Below are 18,846 nucleotides of genomic sequence, written 5' to 3'. Positions count from 1 at the left end.
CCCCCATTCACTTGTGAGCACAAGTCGGATGGAATCTCCCGAGCTGCATACTCAGACGGAAACTCCCTCCTCCACACACTTGGGCCAGTTAACGCCATCCGTCCAATACCATCTCCGGTTACCCACCGTAACATTGGCGCCGTTGCCGGGGACCCGAGAGATCATCCATTGATGGCGGATAGATCCCACGAAGAAGGCCATGCGGAAACAGATTCCGAAGAAGAGAATCTGAACGCAGGTAATAACAATGTGGACTTAACCCTCCACCAAGAAGTTAACGATCAGCAAAGAGAGGGCACCTCCGGGGTAAAAAAACCCGAAGGCAAACCCCTCAGACGAGCGGGAATCAGAAAAAGGCGGACCATCCCACATAACTGAACTAATGGGGTTAGTCCACAGCCGCCTGGAGCAGTTAGAACATGAGCGGGAGCGACAAAAGGAAACGGAGAGGTATCTAAAAGAGGAGATGGAACGGCGAAAAGAGTTAGAAAGGAAACTCTCAAAGCTGGAATCTTCCCTCAAGAACCACAACTCCCGCGACGAACAAGAAGAGTCACTCTTAGGTGAAGAAGATCCTTTTAGCGAGGACATAATGAGGGCAAAAGTTCCGAGAAACTTCAAAAGCCCTGATATGGACCTCTACGATGGAACCACGGATCCAAAGCATCACCTAAACAACTTCAAAAGTCGGATGTACCTAGCTGATGCTTCCGACGCTACTCGATGCAAGGCTTTTCCGACCACCTTATCGAAAGCAGCGATGAAGTGGTTCGACAGCCTTCCCCCAAGATCGATCACCAGTTTTGAAGACCTCTCAAGGAAGTTTTTGATGAGGTTCTCAATTCAAAAAGACAAGGTGAAGCATGCACCGAGCCCCCTGGGAGTAAAACAGGAGGTCGGAGAATCTTTACGAGCCTATATGGAAAGATTCAACAAAGCATGTTTGGAGATCCAGGACCTGCCCACAGAGGCAGTCATAATGGGGCTAGTCAATGGGCTCAGAGAAGGTCCCTTCTCACAGTTCATATCTAAAAGACACCCCATTTCTCTAAGTGATGTACAAGAGAGAGCTGAAAAGTACATCAACATGGAGGAAAACGCCAAACTAAGAGACCTGAGTGGACGACCTGGGCCCCCTCCCTCAACAAAAGAGAGGGAAAGGGAAACCAAGAAAAGAGAAGAGCTCAGTCTCGAAAGGCCAAGAAAATATCACTCTTATACTCCTCTGAAGGTTTCTATAGTGGACGTATACAGAGAGATTTGCAACACTGAAAGACTGCCACCCCCTAGACCCATTAAAAATAAAAAAGGGGGGAGCCGCAGCGACTATTGCGAGTACCATAAAATATATGGTCACTCCACTAACGACTGTTACGACCTCAAGAATGTGATAGAAAAGCTGGCTAGAGAAGGTCGGCTTGATAGATATCTCATAGAAAGGTCGGACAGTCACGGAAAAAGAAAGCGAGATGATATGGATAGAAGAAACCCACCACCGCAGACCCCAGAGAGACATATCCATATGATCTCAGGAGGATTTGCGGGAGGGGGACTCACCAAATCTTCTCGCAAAAGACATCTCAAAAGAGTCTACCAGGTCGGGGAAGAGTCACCCGACCTTCCTACCATTTCATTCACAAAAGAAGATGGGCAAGGAATAATCCCTGGACACGATGATCCAGTGGTAATAACTATGATCCTAGCAAATGCCCATCTCCACAGAACCCTAGTAGACCAAGGAAGCTCGGCGGACATTCTCTTCAAGCCTGCTTTCGACAAGCTAGGGTTAGATGAGAAAGAATTAAGAGCCTACCCCGACACCCTATATGGATTAGGGGACACGCCGATAAAACCACTGGGATTTTTACCCCTTCACACTACTTTTGGAAAAGGGGAAAAATCAAAAACTCTGAATATAGACTTCATAGTCATCGATGTGGGGTCAGCATATAACGCCTTAATCGGCAGAACTACCCTAAATCGGCTCGGAGCAGTGGTATCTACCCTTCACCTCTGCATGAAATTCCCGACCTCAGCGGGAATAGCAACGGTAAGGGGAGATCAAAAGCTAGCAAGGAAGTGCTACAATGAAAGCCTAAACCTAAGGGGAAAAGGCAGAGAAGTTAACACAGTAGAGCTCGGCGGTGCAAAGGCCAGAGAAGAGCTGCGACCACAACCGGGAGGAAAAACCGAGGAGATACAGGTTGGTGAAGAGGAAGGAAAAAACACTCATATAGGAGCCAACCTAGGGGAAACTCTAAAACAAGGGTCGACTAAGCTCCTAAGAGATAATTCCGACCTCTTCGCCTGGAAGGCCTCCGACATGCCTGGGATTGACCCCGAGCTCATGTCCCACAAGCTCTCGGTTTATCCAGGATCCCGACCTGTACAACAAAGAAGACGCAAGCTCGGCCCAGAACGAGCCCTAATAGTAGAAGAGCAAGTACAGGCGCTCCTGGAAGCCAGCTTTATTAGAGAGGTCAAGTACCCAACATGGCTAGCCAATGTAGTGCTAGTCAAAAAACAGAATGGTAAATGGAGAATGTGCGTCGACTATACCGACCTAAATAAGGCATGTCCTAAGGACCCTTATCCCCTACCAAGTATTGATACCCTAGTGGATTCCAGCTCGGGGTACCAATACTTGTCATTCATGGATGCATACTCGGGATATAATCAAATTCCGATGTACGAGCCCGACCAGGAGAAAACATCATTCATCACACCCCGAGCTAACTACTGCTACGTGGTCATGCCATTCGGATTAAAGAATGCAGGAGCCACATATCAAAGGTTGATGAATAAAGTGTTTTCCTCTCACCTGGGGACCCTGATGGAAGTATACGTCGACGACATGCTAGTAAAAACCAAGAAAGAAGTCGATCTCTTATCCGACCTCTCACAAGTCTTTGACACCATAAGGCTGCATGGGATGAGACTAAATCCGGCAAAATGCGCCTTCGCGGTGGAGGCAGGAAAATTTCTAGGATTTATGCTAACACAAAGAGGGATTGAGGCCAATCCCGATAAATGTAGAGCCATCCTAGAAATGAAAAGTCCGACTTGTTTGAGAGAAGTCCAGCAGCTAAATGGCCGACTTGCAGCCCTCTCCAGATTCTTGGCAGGATCGGCACTAAAATCCCTTCCATTGTTCTCCTTATTAAGAAAGGGATGCCAGTTCGAATGGACTCCTGAATGCGAGGAGGCATTCCAGGAGTTCAAAAAGTTTTTAAGCCAACCTCCTATTCTAACCCGACCAATACCGGGGAAAGACCTCATTCTATACCTATCAGTGGCAAACAGGGCTGTCTCGTCAGCTCTGATAAAAGAAGATGAGGTCGGACAACACCCGGTCTACTTTATCAGTAAGGTCTTACAAGGCCCTGAACTAAGGTATCACAAATTAGAAAAGTTTGCCTACTCCTTAGTGATAGCCTCACGGAGGCTACGACCTTACTTTCAGGCTCATACAATAAGAGTCCGCACAAACCAACCCATGAAGCAAATCCTCCAAAAGACGGATGTTGCAGGGAGAATGGTTCAATGGGCAATAGAGCTCTCCGAATTCGATTTGAGATATGAAACTCGGACAGCAATTAAAGCTCAATGCCTCGCCGATTTCATAGCAGAATACGCAGGGGACCAAGAGGAAAAGCCGACTACATGGGAACTCTATGTAGACGGATCCTCCAACAAAACAGGAAGCGGCGCAGGCATAATATTGGTAGATGAAAGAGGAACCCAGATTGAGGTTTCTCTAAAATTTGAATTCCCAGCCTCAAATAATCAGGCAGAATACGAAGCCTTGATTGCTGGGCTAAAATTAGCAGAAGAAGTCGGTGCTACAAAGGTGATGATATACAGCGACTCCCAAGTGGTGACCTCCCAAATAAGCGGAGAATATCAGGCAAAGGACCCTAATATGAAGAGGTACTTGAAAAAAATTTTGGAGCACCTTAGACGCTTTGCAGAAACCGAGGTAAAACACATAACTCGGGATCTGAACAGCAGAGCAGATGCCCTATCCAAGTTAGCAAGCATCAAACCAGGAGGGAACAATAGAAGCCTGATCCAAGAAACCCTCCAGGAACCCTCAGTAACAAAAGATAAGCAAGAGGTACTTGAAGTAGTCGGTTTGAACCTCGGATGGATGAATCCCTTAGTCGAATATCTGAAATTCGATATCCTCCCTAAGGAGGAAAAGGAAACCAAAAGAATCCGAAGGGAAGCACAGCATTACACTTTGGTGAAAAATGTCCTTTACCGAAGAGGGATATCGACACCATTGTTAAAATGCGTACCGACCTCAAGAACCACCGAGGTGTTGGAGGAAGTACATAGCGGGATCTGCGGAAATCATCTCGGAGCAAGGTCACTAGCCAGAAAAGTAATTCGAGCTGGATTCTACTGGCCGACCTTGCAGAAAGATGCCACAGAATTTGTGAAAAAATGTCAACCGTGTCAGATGCATGCAAATTTCCACGTGGCTCCACCAGAAGAGCTCATTAGTATCACTTCTCCATGGCCTTTTGCAAAATGGGGAATGGATTTGTTAGGTCCTTTTCCCCAAGCGCCAGGACAAGTCAAATACTTGATCGTGGGAATAGATTACTTCACAAAGTGGATAGAAGCAGAACCATTAGCCACTATCACCGCTCAAAGAAGTCGCAGGTTCCTCCACAAAAATATCATCACAAGATATGGGATACCTTATTCCATTACTACGGATAATGGAACCCAATTCACCGACGCTACCTTCAGAAGCTTAGTAGCCAGTATGAAAATCAAACATCAGTTCACCTCGGTAGAGCACCCACAAGCCAATGGGCAAGCCGAGGCAGCCAACAAAATCATACTGGCAGGACTAAAGAAGAGATTACAAGAAGCAAAAGGGGCTTGGGTTGAAGAGCTCCCTCAAGTGCTATGGGCCTACAGGACAACACCCCAATCCGCCACGGGAGAAACACCTTTCCGACTAGTCTATGGCGTGGAAGCCATGATTCCAATAGAAATCAATGAGCAAAGCCCAAGGGTAATTCTCCACGACGAGGTCGGAAATATACAGGGACACAAAGAAGAGCTCGACTTGCTCCCCGAAGTCCGAGAAGGTGCCCAGATAAGAGAAGCTGCGTTGAAGCAAAGGATGACTACAAGGTACAACAAAAAAGTCATTCGAAGAACATTTGCTCCAGATGATTTGGTCTTAATCAGAAACGACATCAGAGTCAACAAATCGGGAGAAGGAAAGCTCGCCGCAAATTGGAAGGGACCATACAAAGTCAATGAAGTTTTAGGAAAAGGTTATTATAAAGTAACCGACCTGAACGGCACTGAGTTACCAAGGTCGTGGCATGCTTGTAACATGAAAAGGTACTACAGTTAAAAGCGAACTCTACTCCCTGATGTACTCTTTTCCCAACTTCATGATTTTTTCCCAAAAGGGTTTTTTCTGGAGAAGGGTTTTTAACGAGGCATCATAGTAGAGACTAAGGGAAAAATAGGCTATCAAGACCCTTAGTAGCAAAAGAAGGTACCTCCCCAATTAATAAAGATCTTTTTCATTCACAATATCTCTTATAATATCCTTCTTTATTTTTCTAAGTCTTTCTACGAAACGCGCCGACTTAAGCTCGACAAAGCGTGAAAATCCTATGAACCGACCTAGATGGTCGTCAGGATAAAACGACGAGGTACAAGTCGGTGTAAAGAGGTTATATGAGTCGATCGTAAAAACTCGGAAACAAATCCGACTCATAAGTCGGAACAATATTCCGAGTAGGAAAGCTCGGAAACACACCGATCCCCAAATCGGAGCGTAGAACCGAGTAGAAGAAAAACGCATCGCAAAAATAACCTAAGTCATAGGAACTCGCTAAAACAAAGTTGAGTATGAGGAATAACAAAAAGAGATATGAAAACCTAGGAAGAAGTTTTAAGGATGTCCCAAAAAGTCCTTAAACGAAAAACTCCGAAAGACAAACAAGTCAAAAGGTTTTCAAGAAAAAGTCAAAGGGAATTCAGAAAATTAGAAAAGCATACACGCACAAGGTAACTTAAACCCTTATCCAAAAAAGGGTATTTATTTTTGTTAATCTAAACCCTTAGTCAAAAAGGGCACGTGCCAAAATATTTTGTTAACGGCCTTAAAAGGCCAGAAAAGATTGTTCAAACATCACCAAACAACATGTAAATAAGTTTAAAAAAGGGGAGACTCACAGGCCGAGCCCCCATATAGCCATAAAAAAATAATTTACTTCTGCAGAGGAGTAGATGAATCATCACCACCAGAGGCAGGAGGATCCACGATAGCACCGTCAATGACGACCTTATCAGGATGTAAAGGAGAAAGGTCCAAGTCGGGAGCGATAACTCTGACTTGTTCCAGGAAAATTCTCCAAGACTCCTCGGCACCATCAGCGATAGAGTCCTCCAACTCGGCGTATGCGTTCCGAGAATTCAGCAAATCCTTCCTCACAGCCACAAGATCCTGAAATAAACTTTGGTAACTACCCTGTGCTGTCTTCCTTAAATTTGCCTCCATAGTACATTGGGCCCGCAGCTTACTCTCCTTCTCCCGAAGGCTATCCCTCTCCCCCCTCAACTTGGCCACCTCCTCCTTTAACTCCCTCTCTTGATCTTGGAAAGCAAGAAGCCTCCCCTCCAACTCCTCAACCTTCGAGGTTACCCCCAAAGAGCTGAGGGGAGTCTTCTCAAAAAGATCTAAAAGTTTGCCGCAAACACCTGCTGCCCTAAAACTCTCCTCGGCCATGGTGGTAAGGTGGTTTCGAACAGAAACATCATCCATACTTATAAAAGGATAGATGTTCTTTCGGACGAATGTAAGAGCATCCGCCTTAACCCCACCATCAAAAGAAGAGCCAGACTCTGAAGTCTTGCGCTTCTTCTTCTCTGGCTCGGGAAGAAGTTGGGCAGAAGGGAGTGGCCGGGACAAAGTTGAAGAGGAAATTATAATGGGCTGAGAGGGAGTACCCACATTCTTAGGAGGAGGAGGAGGAGGAGGAGGAGGAGAGGCGATCGCCCTGGCACCACCCGACCTGGCTCGGGACTTTGCCTTAGCCTCCTGAACTCGTTGGTAAGATTCCTGAGCATTCTTCCTTGCCATATCTGCAAAAGAAACAACTAGCAAAGGTTACAAGTCGGTAAAACTTAAAACCGGCAAAAACAAGTCGGAAATGAGGGATGCACGCACTACCTAGTTGTGACCGAATAAAAGTCGGCGTCCCCTGGAGAAATTTCCTCATATCTAAATACGGGGCCTGCCCCCACGCTTCTCGGAAAAACCCCACAATAGCCGCCTCCACCTCGTCAAGGTCATCTAGACCATACTTCTCACAAGGGGAGGCCGCCAACCAATAAAGGGGAAAGCGAGGGGAGGAATGCTCATCCAGAAAAAAGGGGTGGTGACCCTCTACAGCTTGCACTTTGAAGAAATAATTTTTGAAATCGTGAAAAGATTCGTCAAAAAGGGTGAAAATTCTCTGACCTTGTATGGCTCAGAAGGACACCCATTGTTGTTTGTTATTTAGCCCACTAAAGGGCTTAGTCATATGAAAGAGATAAAAGAAAATCCTCAAAGAGGTCGGAAAGTCCAAGGCGTGGCTAACAAACTGATAGATTTTCAGAAAACCCCAAGAATTAGGGTGAAGTTGGGTAGGTGCAACTCGACAGTGGTGCAGGACAGATATTTCAAAATCAGAAAAGGGAAGAAAAACACCCAAGCGGGTGATCATACATTCATACATAAAGAAAAAATGAGGAGCCGTCTCATCGGCCCTCCCAAAACAAACCCGGTCTTCCGGACCCGGGACTATCAACTCATATTTTGGCTCGTCCTCCTCCGAAGTACAAAGCCGGTGATGAGTACGAAGGTGAGTGATAAACTCAGCATCGACCAAGGGTTCCTCCCCAAGGACAGTGTCATCAACCCACTGAGAAAGAACATCTACAGAGGCCATTTTTCTTTACTTAATGAAAGATGACAGAAACCTACAAAAAAAAAGAAAAAAGAAAATCAAAAAATACGGCCCCTAAAGGGGAGGGATGCGAAACCGAAACCTACAGGCCAACCTATCCACCCACAAAAACCAAAGCATGCAAACATAAGGCATGACATGAAAAAGTGAACACTAACCTTTATCCGAGAAATGAAGGTTGGGAAAAGCAGAAATCTTCAAGCACAGGAATACAGCACGAACAAGGAGAGAAGAAGTTTGAAAGATTGCAGAAACGGAAGAAAGAAAGAGAGGGAAAGTATTTATAAACATACTAAGGGGCATAATGGTAAAAGCGAGGCAGTCATTAATGAGATTGCACCGTTACCAAAGCCCTCAATCCCTAAATGCTTCCCCAACGGACACGACGCTTGAATTGACGTAACTGTCAGAAACAAAAGGTCGCGAAAATCACGTCGGTTTCGAAACCCGTGAAAGTCGGCTACAAACCCGAGTTAAATACTTGAACCCAAGCCTTAAAAAGATCTTGGGCTCAAGTAGGGGCACTGTTCATACCCTGGCCCAATGTTAAGGGCCCAGGTCCAATTAAAAGGCCTAATCCAATAGATTAAGCCTAGCTAAGCACCGACCTTCACATAAGAAGTCGGTGTTCATCACGACTTACTCTAAAGAAGTCGGACATGAGATTAGCTGGCAGATAAGCACTCATTCAAATGAGTAACCGCCCCTAAAATCTCTCTTAAGCCATATCTTAACCTCCCTAAGATAATGGGACGGTTAACATCCTAAAGATACGGCACTACTTCAACGGTGGTTATTGGCTCACCACTATAAGTACACTGACACTCCTCAGGTATTTCTAAGCCCAATACTCTCTAGACCTGCTCACACCCTTGCTAACTTAGGCATCGGAGTGTCTTTGCAGGTACCACCCCCCATTCACTTGTGAGCACAAGTCGGATGGAATCTCCCGAGCTACATACTCAGACGGAAACTCCCTCCTCCACACACTTGGGCCAGTTAACGCCATCCGTCCAATACCATCTCCGGTTACCCACCGTAACACCTCCATTATAATTTATAACTCATGTATTTGAAACATCTAGGAGTTTATAATTCTAGCATCCATAGTTTGAAAAGAACACGCTTCAAAATTGTTGCCTTTTTCATATAAAATCGCAATTGCAAAATTTGACACAAACATAAAATCGTTCTTTAAACACTAAATAAATGCATGTCTGAGAGAACCACCAGTTTATGCTACTTTGCAACCTAAAATTATTACTTGCACATAAACTAACCACCGTTACAGTAAAAATTAAAGACTTTAGGACAGACATGTCAAATTAAATTCCAGCACAAAAATAATCAATGAAAAAATGATGCACTGCAGGTTTCAACTGCTCCATTCCACAGAGAGATCTGGGCAAAAGGAAAAAAAGAAAAGAAAAGAAAAGAAAAGCTACATTTTTTTTTCAATCTTGATCCTAATGGCAGATATTGAACATCCTTTAGTATCTGTTGCAGGAGAGCTACAATGACATTTTTCTTCTTCACTTGCAAGCCATAACACAATTTGAAACATTGATTTGCACCTTCTCTTTCAGAAGAAGATACAGAGAAATAAAGGGGGAGAAAAGAATATTAGGGTTGGAAGGAGAACAAAAATAAGGTCTGTGCCTACCCCTGGGGAATTCAGAAACAGCCACTTCTGCATCATTTTCCAAAACAGGCTCTGAAGGGCACTTTTGACTTTTTTTTCTAGTGTGTGTGAGAGTTGTTAATGTAATATAGCCTCCAACCCAGTGTGGTTGGTAGGTAAGGTAACAAGGGAAAAGAAGCAGCCTTCTCCACAGCAATTTAACCATGCAAAATACACGTCATGTCATGTCCTCTTTCATCGTTTTGTCTTCCTTTACGCATAGTACATGTACAAGCTATTTGCGGCCGCGCAAGCGATTGAATTCTCAGTCGGATGCCATGCCAAGTGCAGCAACTTTGTTGTGAAATCAAAAGAATTCCCATTCGCGTCAACACCTGGGGCTTCTGTACCTGTTCAAGAATGCAAGTATCGAATATTATTGCAACAGTTAAACAATACATTTCACATGTTGTTCCAGGTTAGACTAGGGAAATAGAGTTGAACACTTACCTCGTCTTACAACTCTTGTTATACTGTTTCCGAGGGATCTTTGCCTTGGTGTAGAGGTTGGAACTTGTCGTCTGGCGGAATGAAAGAGTGATTAATAATTCCACAATACCTAAGTAATAAAGCATGATTCACATCAGATCTCCAATAAAAAATTACCTCATTGGATTTTTACTGGCTTCCAAAGTTGTAGCCTCGGCACTTCCCAGGGCACAACCGAACACACGGAATAAGTTGCTGGCATCAAATGAATCAAATTAGTAAGGAACAGGATAAATAATTTCAATCACAATTCAACCACATATCAAGTTTTTTACCACAGACCTGTAAGAGCCAGTAGCAATACGCAACCCGTCACCGCTCAGACAACACTCGAACTTGTCAAAAATTGAATCATTTTCATATAGATCACAAAGCTGGCATGTTCAAACAAAAGCATAGCCAATTATAAGACAACAAAGCAGTGGAAAGAAATTCATGAATCAACTTCACCTATAAAAGCCCAGGAATCTAACCTTAGGTCTTAAATACTCGTGAACCTGGAAAGTTGCAACCGGGCCTGAATCCATATTTATGTCCCATAGCTGTTTAAATAAGTCAAGATGAGTGAATAAGATAAAGAATGAGTGATCATAAACACAAAAGCGTAGAAACCATCCAAAGAAACAAAATGAGAGATATTTGATATGTTTAGACTACAGCACAAAGAATGTTGAAGTTACGAAGAGACCTAAGTAAAAAAAGTACAATTTAAACAAAGCAACCCAAACTAATAAAAAATAAAAAATTCAATTCAACAAAAATTTAAAGCATCCCTATCTATAAATAAGTAAAAATACATAAAAAAAGTCTCTTGGCAAAGAGGGTGTGGTTCTCAACTTTCAATTTGACAACTTTATCTCCTCAAATATTAGAAAGGAGGATCTATTTGCCAAAGCCCAAAATATTAGAAAGCTTCAACAACTGAAAACATGAATTTTTTGACGTAAAAACGTCAAACCTTTAGAGTCATATAATCACGGCTAAGTATGTATCTTCCATCCTTCCCAAATTTTATGTCTGAGATAGAAGCAATAATCTCCGTGAAAAATGATCTGGACCCAGGGGCCTCCTGTTCCTCAAACCTGTTCAAAAGATTATATTGCCTGTTAGAATCTAAATGAACAAGGAAGCATACACAACTGCATTAGTATAATAGATTTTCATAAAAACTCTTTGCTTCATAAGCAACATTTCAAGTGTCCACACAAAGAAGGGGGCAAAAGAAGATCTTTTGCGAAGTTCGATTGTCCACGCCAAGAAAAAAAGAGGAAAAAATAGAGAGAAAAAACCTTTCTGCTATTTAGCCTACAGTCTTGACATTTATTAAACACTATTACTTATTTACTTGGTTTTTAGAAATTAACATGAAGATTACCACAAAAGTATATAACAAAAGCTTACAATTTGGTATGCGAATCACATAATGCTGATTGCCGCAAGTCAACTAGGCGGATTGAACCCTTTGAACTGCTGTATGCCAACGTATTACAATGTGTAGGGTGGAATTCTGCTGATGTTATTACCTCTGAAATCATAAATATCTGGGGTCAAAGCTCAACCAAGACTGAAGAAATAGGAAATACTCTCCTGCAAATAATGCATGCAACACACAAGCCGATTCTACCTTCAACCCACCAAGTCCCTCCCCACTTGCCTATAAATACATTTTCTCCTTTCCCTCCTTCATATACTTATTGAACACACCACACATGTGAAGGACACGATCCAGTACACTCCAATTTTCACCTTTCTTTCATCATTCCATTAAAGAACATTCCCTTCCAACATTTCTAGAACTCCCAAACATAGCCTAATTACAAATACAAATCGGTTCCACGAACCAGATTTGACTAAGCCCATATTTTGCTTGAGATTTCCAAAAGATTAAACTTTATTAGTTCTAACCCCAACCTAGACATATAGTCAAGCTCAAGTTGAGGTAGGCCCATGCAGGGACTAAGTCAGGTGGAGTTTAGACTTGAGACAAAACATAATCTGAACTGCAAGTCTAAGCAAAGTAGCTGTGGAAAAATCACATGTTTTGAAAATTAGATTCATTGTTAAGAAAGGAAAATATAGAATCGAAGTATAAAATAGTGACTACAAACTAAACTCAACACGGTAAGCAATCTTTTTTGTAAATAATTGCATGGTATGGACTAAGCAAAGTAGTTCAAAGACAAATGTAACTCCTGCAGCCACCAAAAATTTGTTAAAATTCTTTTGACAACGAACAAACTAGTGCAAGTTAAAAAAAAATGGTAACTACATATTTTGGACTATTCCATGCTTGGGCCTACCTAAAGGGAGATATGACCCCACAAGATATTTTCTTTGGGAAAAATGTGATTTTAGAAATAGAGAGTTCCGAGATGAACACAGATCTCCCAGGCTGGAATAGCTCAGACCCAATAAAGTTACTACTATGGGGCTGGCCATTACAAACTGATCAGTCAACTAAAACTTATATGTTGAAGTTACTCATGCATAACCATGTTATCAACAGAGAAAAGTTTATAGCATAAGAAGTTCCCCAAGTTACCTGTCAGATCCTCCATATTTGCAGGCTTTACATCGACAATATTAAAACTTTGATTGCTAATTTCCAGATTCCAAAGATTTATACGCAAATCATCGGCTGATATGAAAGTTTCGCCATCACTAGAAGATAGGATCGCATAACAGTATCACCATGAAAGAAAGCAAAACAAAAGGTTCAAATAGAATCATGTTGACATGAATCAATAATCCAACAGGAAACATTTCAAAACAAAACATTATGAGAATAAAAATAATGAAAGCAAGGTTGACAATAATATCCACTCTAAGAATAATAGAATATGAATCCTCAGGTTTCTCACTTTCGCCCAAAATTTACCAGATGAGATAGCAAAATATGGTTTGAAGTGTGAACTAAGAAAACTATGATCACCTGTTATTTGAAATAGAATTGATATGATAATCATGAGCATGGGCATATACTCTGCGGCACCGAGCCAATAAACTCGTCTCCTGGCTACTTACCTACATATATTATAACATGTGAGTTAGCACTGTGAAATCTCAAACATGTGAGTTATAGCACTGTCAGCCTCCCCCCAAAAAAACCCCACCCCACCCACCACACACACTGAACATTAAAAATGAAAAAGTTAGGACCATTTCCCTTTCGAATAGAAAAAATTTGGGGTTGACATAGGCTAAATTACATTAAGCAACCTTAAGTAGCACCATGAAGACAACCAAGATTGAAATATGTTTGTTGAACTACTGCCAGGGCTTGTTAGTTCAACATATATCTGCTAAGTTGTTCAAACTCAATGTAATGCAAACACAAACTGCATTCCATTTAATGAAGAAAAACTAACCATTGCTAGGCCTTGACACTTTTGTTTTAGTCTACTTATAATTTATTGTTTTTTCAATAATTAAAACAAAAACCGGAAATTTTATTCTCAACATACAAACATTGGGAAATGAGTTGCACATGAAAGGGATAAATACAACTACCACAGGTAACTTTAGTGATGGAATGCCTCCTGGTGGAAATGAGTAGTCATTGCTTAGGTTATTGTGTGATCTATCTGGAGCTCCTCCATTTGCAAGATATGCCCTAGAACTACTTGAACTACCAATACTGCCATTTCCCATTGCTTTTGAAGGGTCAACATTCATCTCAGAAATTTTCTTGATTTTCTTTTCTTGAACCTGTTCTCAGATAAGAAATATTTAGATTAAGAACCTAGCAGATGGATCAATCACAATATTCATAAGGGAGGAAAACTTAAAAAATTGAAGACACTCACATTCAGTTTCATATACATACATATCCAAATATTCAAGGAAGGTAATATTTCATCAACATCATTTTCCATTAGGATTTAGTTCATGGCACAGCCTCCTTCAATATCAACTAATCATGACATTTGATCATCCCAATGCATTTTAATAAAATAAATATGGTGTATTAACAAACACAACAAAAAAAGACTCGTCACAAAAGTGCATGAAAGATGGTAGTACAAAAGGACATCACAATTTTATGCAGGTGAAAATGAAAAGCCTACCCGTACATGCATACTTAAGAGTCTCCACTACATGCAAATGTATCTGGCTAACTGATAATTTACAGAATACAAATGCAGAGGCCTCATAGTGTCTATGCATGAAAAACCAGGAATCGAACTTAATTCCACAAAAATGCAACCTTGAGCACAATTCAGTATCAAATTGGTGAAAATACCAAACTCGGCATTTGACTCATACCTTCCAAAATTTTATGGTTTTATCATTTGTAGAAAGAAGGAAGAGGGCACCATTAGCTGTTTGGCACCATCTGATTTTGTTGATTTTCTCTTCTATTTCCAAGCTCTTGAGATAGTCAAACTGAAAAATGACCGTATATCGTAAATATTGACACTCATAACTTCTGAATGATAGGAAGTCGGTACAATATTAATGGGCAAGGGGTGACTACCTCGGGCTCATGACTCTGAAACTCTGTTTTATAACGGAACTCAGGATGCCTACTAATAGAATAGTCCATCCTCTCCCGATCCCTTCTTGATCCACCAGCCTGAAAGTTTCAGCATACACACACATTCCAATACAAAGTGCTTAGATGGGAACTTCTTGAAAAGAAGGGGGAAGGGGGGGGGGGGGGATGGCAGAAACCAGGCTTACATCTTTTGTATCTGTCCTCTCAAATAGAACAACTCGACCACCACGATCACCAGTAGCAAGATGATCACCAGACTTGTCAAATTCAATAGCAGAAATTATGTCAACTGTGGAAATAAAATAGGGCAAATAATTAGTAAACCTTCACATTATCCTGCAATGAAAACCATTTCAGATTTATAAATCACTGTATTGCAATATCAAGTCATTCCCTTGATAAATCTCACTCTCTTGTCCCATTGAAGGCAAACAATCCCATATTATAAGCGGTGACTTCGTGTAAATACATCGGGCTATCATGAGAAAGGCAAGACCAAAAGCACTCAATTCTACACTATAAATTTATGTAACCGCGCAACAACATAAATATGAGTATCACGACAAATCCATGACGACGTTCCAAATTTGTCGACACGTACATATAACTTAATGATAATTCCACATCTAGGCTGTTTCATATTGAGAGAAATGGAAGACAACTTTCCCTGTCTAATGCTGACAAAATTAAGTTTTCAACCAAGAATATCTAGTCAAAGAGACACCACCATTACTTATACTCATAGGTAGCAAATTATGCTGCAAACCAAATGGCTTTCCATTGTCGATGCCACGGATTACAGCAGCCAATCTTCAACGCCACAAATCAAACTACATAACAACAAGATCTTAAACATGACACACTCACACAAGCTCACACATTATTGAGAAAATACAGCGACCAATTAGCAACAACAAAAGCTGTTATTCGCAACACAAAGCACGGGCTAGAAAACACAACACAAATTGCCACAAACACGAGGCAAGTGTCATCATCAGCTCAGTCTCACACTCCCCACAATCCAATCAAGTGAATTTACAATGCAAAGACACACAAACCTCAAAAAACATCCAGGTCAAAGCATATCATTCCACACTACTACCTTCCCACACACACATACACAAGCGCACGAAAACACTGACAAAATCAACCAAAAGGAGAAAAGCAATCAAGACCCGAATCAGGCAATGATTAAAGCAATGACCCACTAGTCAAAACCAACATTACTCAACGACCCAGAAGCCTAAACTACAAGGGAGTGTCGGAACACGATCCAAAACAGATCGAAACATCGGAATCAAACCCTAATCCCAACAAATCAATTGGATCCGACAAGTCCCCCCTCGGTCCCCAAAAAAAATGTCCCTTTTTTTATCCAATCAACAATACAAGGTGCTGTAATTACCTTCCTGAACCTCTTCACCGGCCGTGCGTTCGCCGAAAACCTGCGAGAATTTCCACTCCAGAGGGTTCGGTGGACCCGCCGGAGCTGCGACGACCTCATCGCCACCGTTCATATCTCGGAGGGAACAAAAAAGGAAAACAATGAAATAACGAAATCAACGGCCACCAAAGACGTTTGGGGTTGAATCGGCCAATCCTATGAGCGCATCAAAGATCGCTTTCTGGGTTCTCACAAGATCATAGGCTCAGGACAACCCATCAGAAAAAGATTAAATTTTTCTTTCTTCTCACAACCCTGCTTTGGGTTCCCAGTTGAACCATTGGAACACACAAAAAAGACCAAAATTTCCTTTCTCTCTCTTACAACCTTCCAATTACCTATGCCTGATGTTTTCTCTCTCTAGGAGGACAAAATAGGAATTTCTCAACTCGGAAATAAAATAAAAATGACTGAGCAAACGGTTCTACTTCTATGGCTTTGGGAAAAACACTAGAAAACAAAAACACAAAAGTACATCGACACACACACTTGTGTGTTTTTTTAGTTTTAGGATTAGTTCTCTCAATAATAGGTTTCTGTTTGTTTTTTACTTACGTAAATGTATAATTTTTCTATGTCTTTGTGATACCCTTGTTTGTCTGTAACACAAGGAGGTGAAGTACCAAGTTTGATTGGACTGTTATTGTGGTGGTACCGAATATATTCCAATATGGACGGTCTTTTTATTCATGGCAGATAAGGTCAGGTAGTGTGAGCTTAAGAATATTTTTACTTTTAGATAAGGTTATTTTTAAAGTTGATTAATAATTAAGTAGTATTAGTGATAAGATAATTAATTTCTTCAATTATTTAGGGGGATACTCATTATTCAATCATTAAAATGTGATTTTCAATTTGAGTGTCATTAATATTTCATCAAATGTCACACAAATCTTTTTCTATTAACTTAGAGCATGATTAATTAATAGATTTAGTTAACAGATACATGATAAAATTACTATGTTTAAAATATTTTTATTTAATAAATAAAAGATAAATATATTAAAAATTTAAATTTTTGTATTTACAAAAAATCTTAATTTATCATTTTAATATGCGTTCTTCGAATACAAATTAGATAAATCTTTAATTAATTAATAATTAGAGACTTATGTAAAAAGATCTGAATTACATGAAATGACTTAAATGTGCTTGAGTTTTTTTTTTTTTTTCGAGATATTTCTCTTCCCATCTCAAGACTATTTATTTCATGTAATGGGATATTTTAGAAAATTATTCGAACGGTTCTACGGTGCTGACCGTGGTTGTCAGCATGGTATGAAGACAATGCATGTCATAATGAAAGTTGGACGTGTGGGTGTAGGTATAAGGAAGGGTAATTCTCGAAGGATGATGACAATCACCTAATTAGAAGGATGTTCTTTTGAAATAGGAAAATGTTGCAAGATGCGAAACAATACAATTGATTAGACAAGAGAAGGGTACACAAATAGAGAATAGGACAAATTGGGAGGCTAAATTTTCCATTTACCTAGACACGAGTGCATCATTATGGCATGTAAGGAAGCTCAATAACAACCATAACCATAAGTTGACTCCATTACATTGTGCACTTGATCCAGAGGTATTGCTCAATGACGGATGCAGCCAGAGCTCAATTAAATGGGCTTAATGAGCGTGGAATTTCGATAGCAAAGAGTTTGCTGTACATGACGAGAATGGCAGGTGAATATTCTCTAGTTGATTTTCTGAAGAAGGATGCTTACAACTATATTGATAAAAGAAGGCATAGAAGGATAGAGGATGGAGATGTTGAGGTTGCAATTGCATATTTAGAAGATTTGGCAGAAGCAGTTCCAATGGTAATGGTTAGGTATAACTTGACATATGAGGACATGTTGGACAATCATTTTATGGGCTGATGGAAGCAGTCGAGTTGATTTTCAGTATTTTTGTGATGTTCTCGTGTTTGACTCTACATACAAAAAGAACAAATATAGAAGGTCGCCGGTGATTTTCTCTATTTCTAACAACCATAAACAAACCACCATATTTGGATTTAGTTTAGTTTTGGATGAAATAGTTGCGTCATAAACATGGTTGCTTCAATCCTTATTGGATGTCATGTGTTAAAGGATGTCGTCCGCAGTGGTTATAAATGGGGAAGAGGCCATACATAAAGGCATTAGTTTGGTTTTTTCTAAATCAACCCACCATCTCTACGCACGGCACAAGAATGTGACATCAAACCTGAAGAATGTATCTTTGTGATACTGATTCAATAGGTGGTTGTTTGCAGACATGAAAGTTGAACAATTTTTGGACGAGTGGACACAGTCGGTTGACGAATATGGCTTGCATGGTAGTTTGTGGGCTAATCAATATTTTAGTAAGAAGCAGATGTGGCTAAAATGTCTATATACAAAGTAAGTTTTGTGCTAGTTTCAAGACGACATCTTGGTGCTAAGGAATTAATGTCGTGGTTAAGAATTTTCTACAGTAGAAGAATACAATTCTTGAGCTCGTGCAAAATTTGGAGCTAATGGTCCTTGATTATAGAAATAACGAATTATTGGCTCAATTTCGCCCATTGACAATATGTCGGTCATGACTACTAGTTTGGAGGCAATCAAGTGCTTTGCTATCCTTTTGTATACACGAGAAATCTTCGTGGATGTTCACAAGGAAATTGAAAGGGTTGCAATTGTTAACTTTGTTAGGTTAAGAAGGTCTTTGAACACAAAGTGCATACATTGGAGAAATAATGGATTTTCTGGCA

At 40.9% G+C, this 18,846-nt stretch overlaps 1 protein-coding gene across 2 annotated transcripts; it reads right to left on the bottom strand.

Moving 5' to 3' along the window:
* Positions 1-9,312: 9,312 nt before the first annotated feature.
* LOC130940933 (serine/threonine protein phosphatase 2A 55 kDa regulatory subunit B beta isoform-like) lies at positions 9,313-16,475 on the bottom strand. 2 transcript variants are annotated; one of them, XM_057869221.1, is made up of 14 exons: positions 16,068-16,475; positions 14,848-14,951; positions 14,642-14,740; positions 14,431-14,550; positions 13,675-13,872; positions 13,097-13,188; positions 12,707-12,825; positions 11,566-11,689; positions 11,123-11,246; positions 10,638-10,706; positions 10,447-10,538; positions 10,282-10,359; positions 10,126-10,196; positions 9,313-10,025 (listed from the first exon to the last, which is right to left on the bottom strand). In XM_057869221.1, the coding sequence occupies exons 1-14, from the start codon at positions 16,177-16,179 to the stop codon at positions 9,889-9,891; spliced, it is 1,539 nt and encodes a 512-aa protein (XP_057725204.1). In that variant the 5' UTR covers positions 16,180-16,475; the 3' UTR covers positions 9,313-9,888. The 2 variants fall into 2 exon arrangements, with proteins under 2 accessions (XP_057725204.1, XP_057725203.1); XM_057869220.1 differs by having other exon boundaries at positions 13,672-13,872; positions 16,068-16,472.
* Between the last annotated feature and the right edge of the window lie 2,371 nt (positions 16,476-18,846).

The sequence above is a fragment of the Arachis stenosperma genome, chromosome 7 (genome assembly GCF_014773155.1).
Source record: "Arachis stenosperma cultivar V10309 chromosome 7, arast.V10309.gnm1.PFL2, whole genome shotgun sequence".
NCBI lineage: Eukaryota > Viridiplantae > Streptophyta > Magnoliopsida > Fabales > Fabaceae > Arachis > Arachis stenosperma.
This window is presented reverse-complemented; position numbering and strand designations above follow the sequence as displayed.

Coding starts and splice junctions, on each gene's coding strand:
- LOC130940933 (XM_057869220.1), bottom strand. CDS start 16,179: ATGAACGGTGGCGATGAGGTCGTCGCAGCTCCGGCGGGTCCACCGAAC. Junction 10,197..10,281: donor GCCAGTAAAAATCCAATGAG/GTAATTTTTTAT, acceptor TCATTCCGCCAG/ACGACAAGTTCCAACCTCTA. Junction 10,026..10,125: donor AACAAGAGTTGTAAGACGAG/GTAAGTGTTCAA, acceptor ATTCTTGAACAG/GTACAGAAGCCCCAGGTGTT.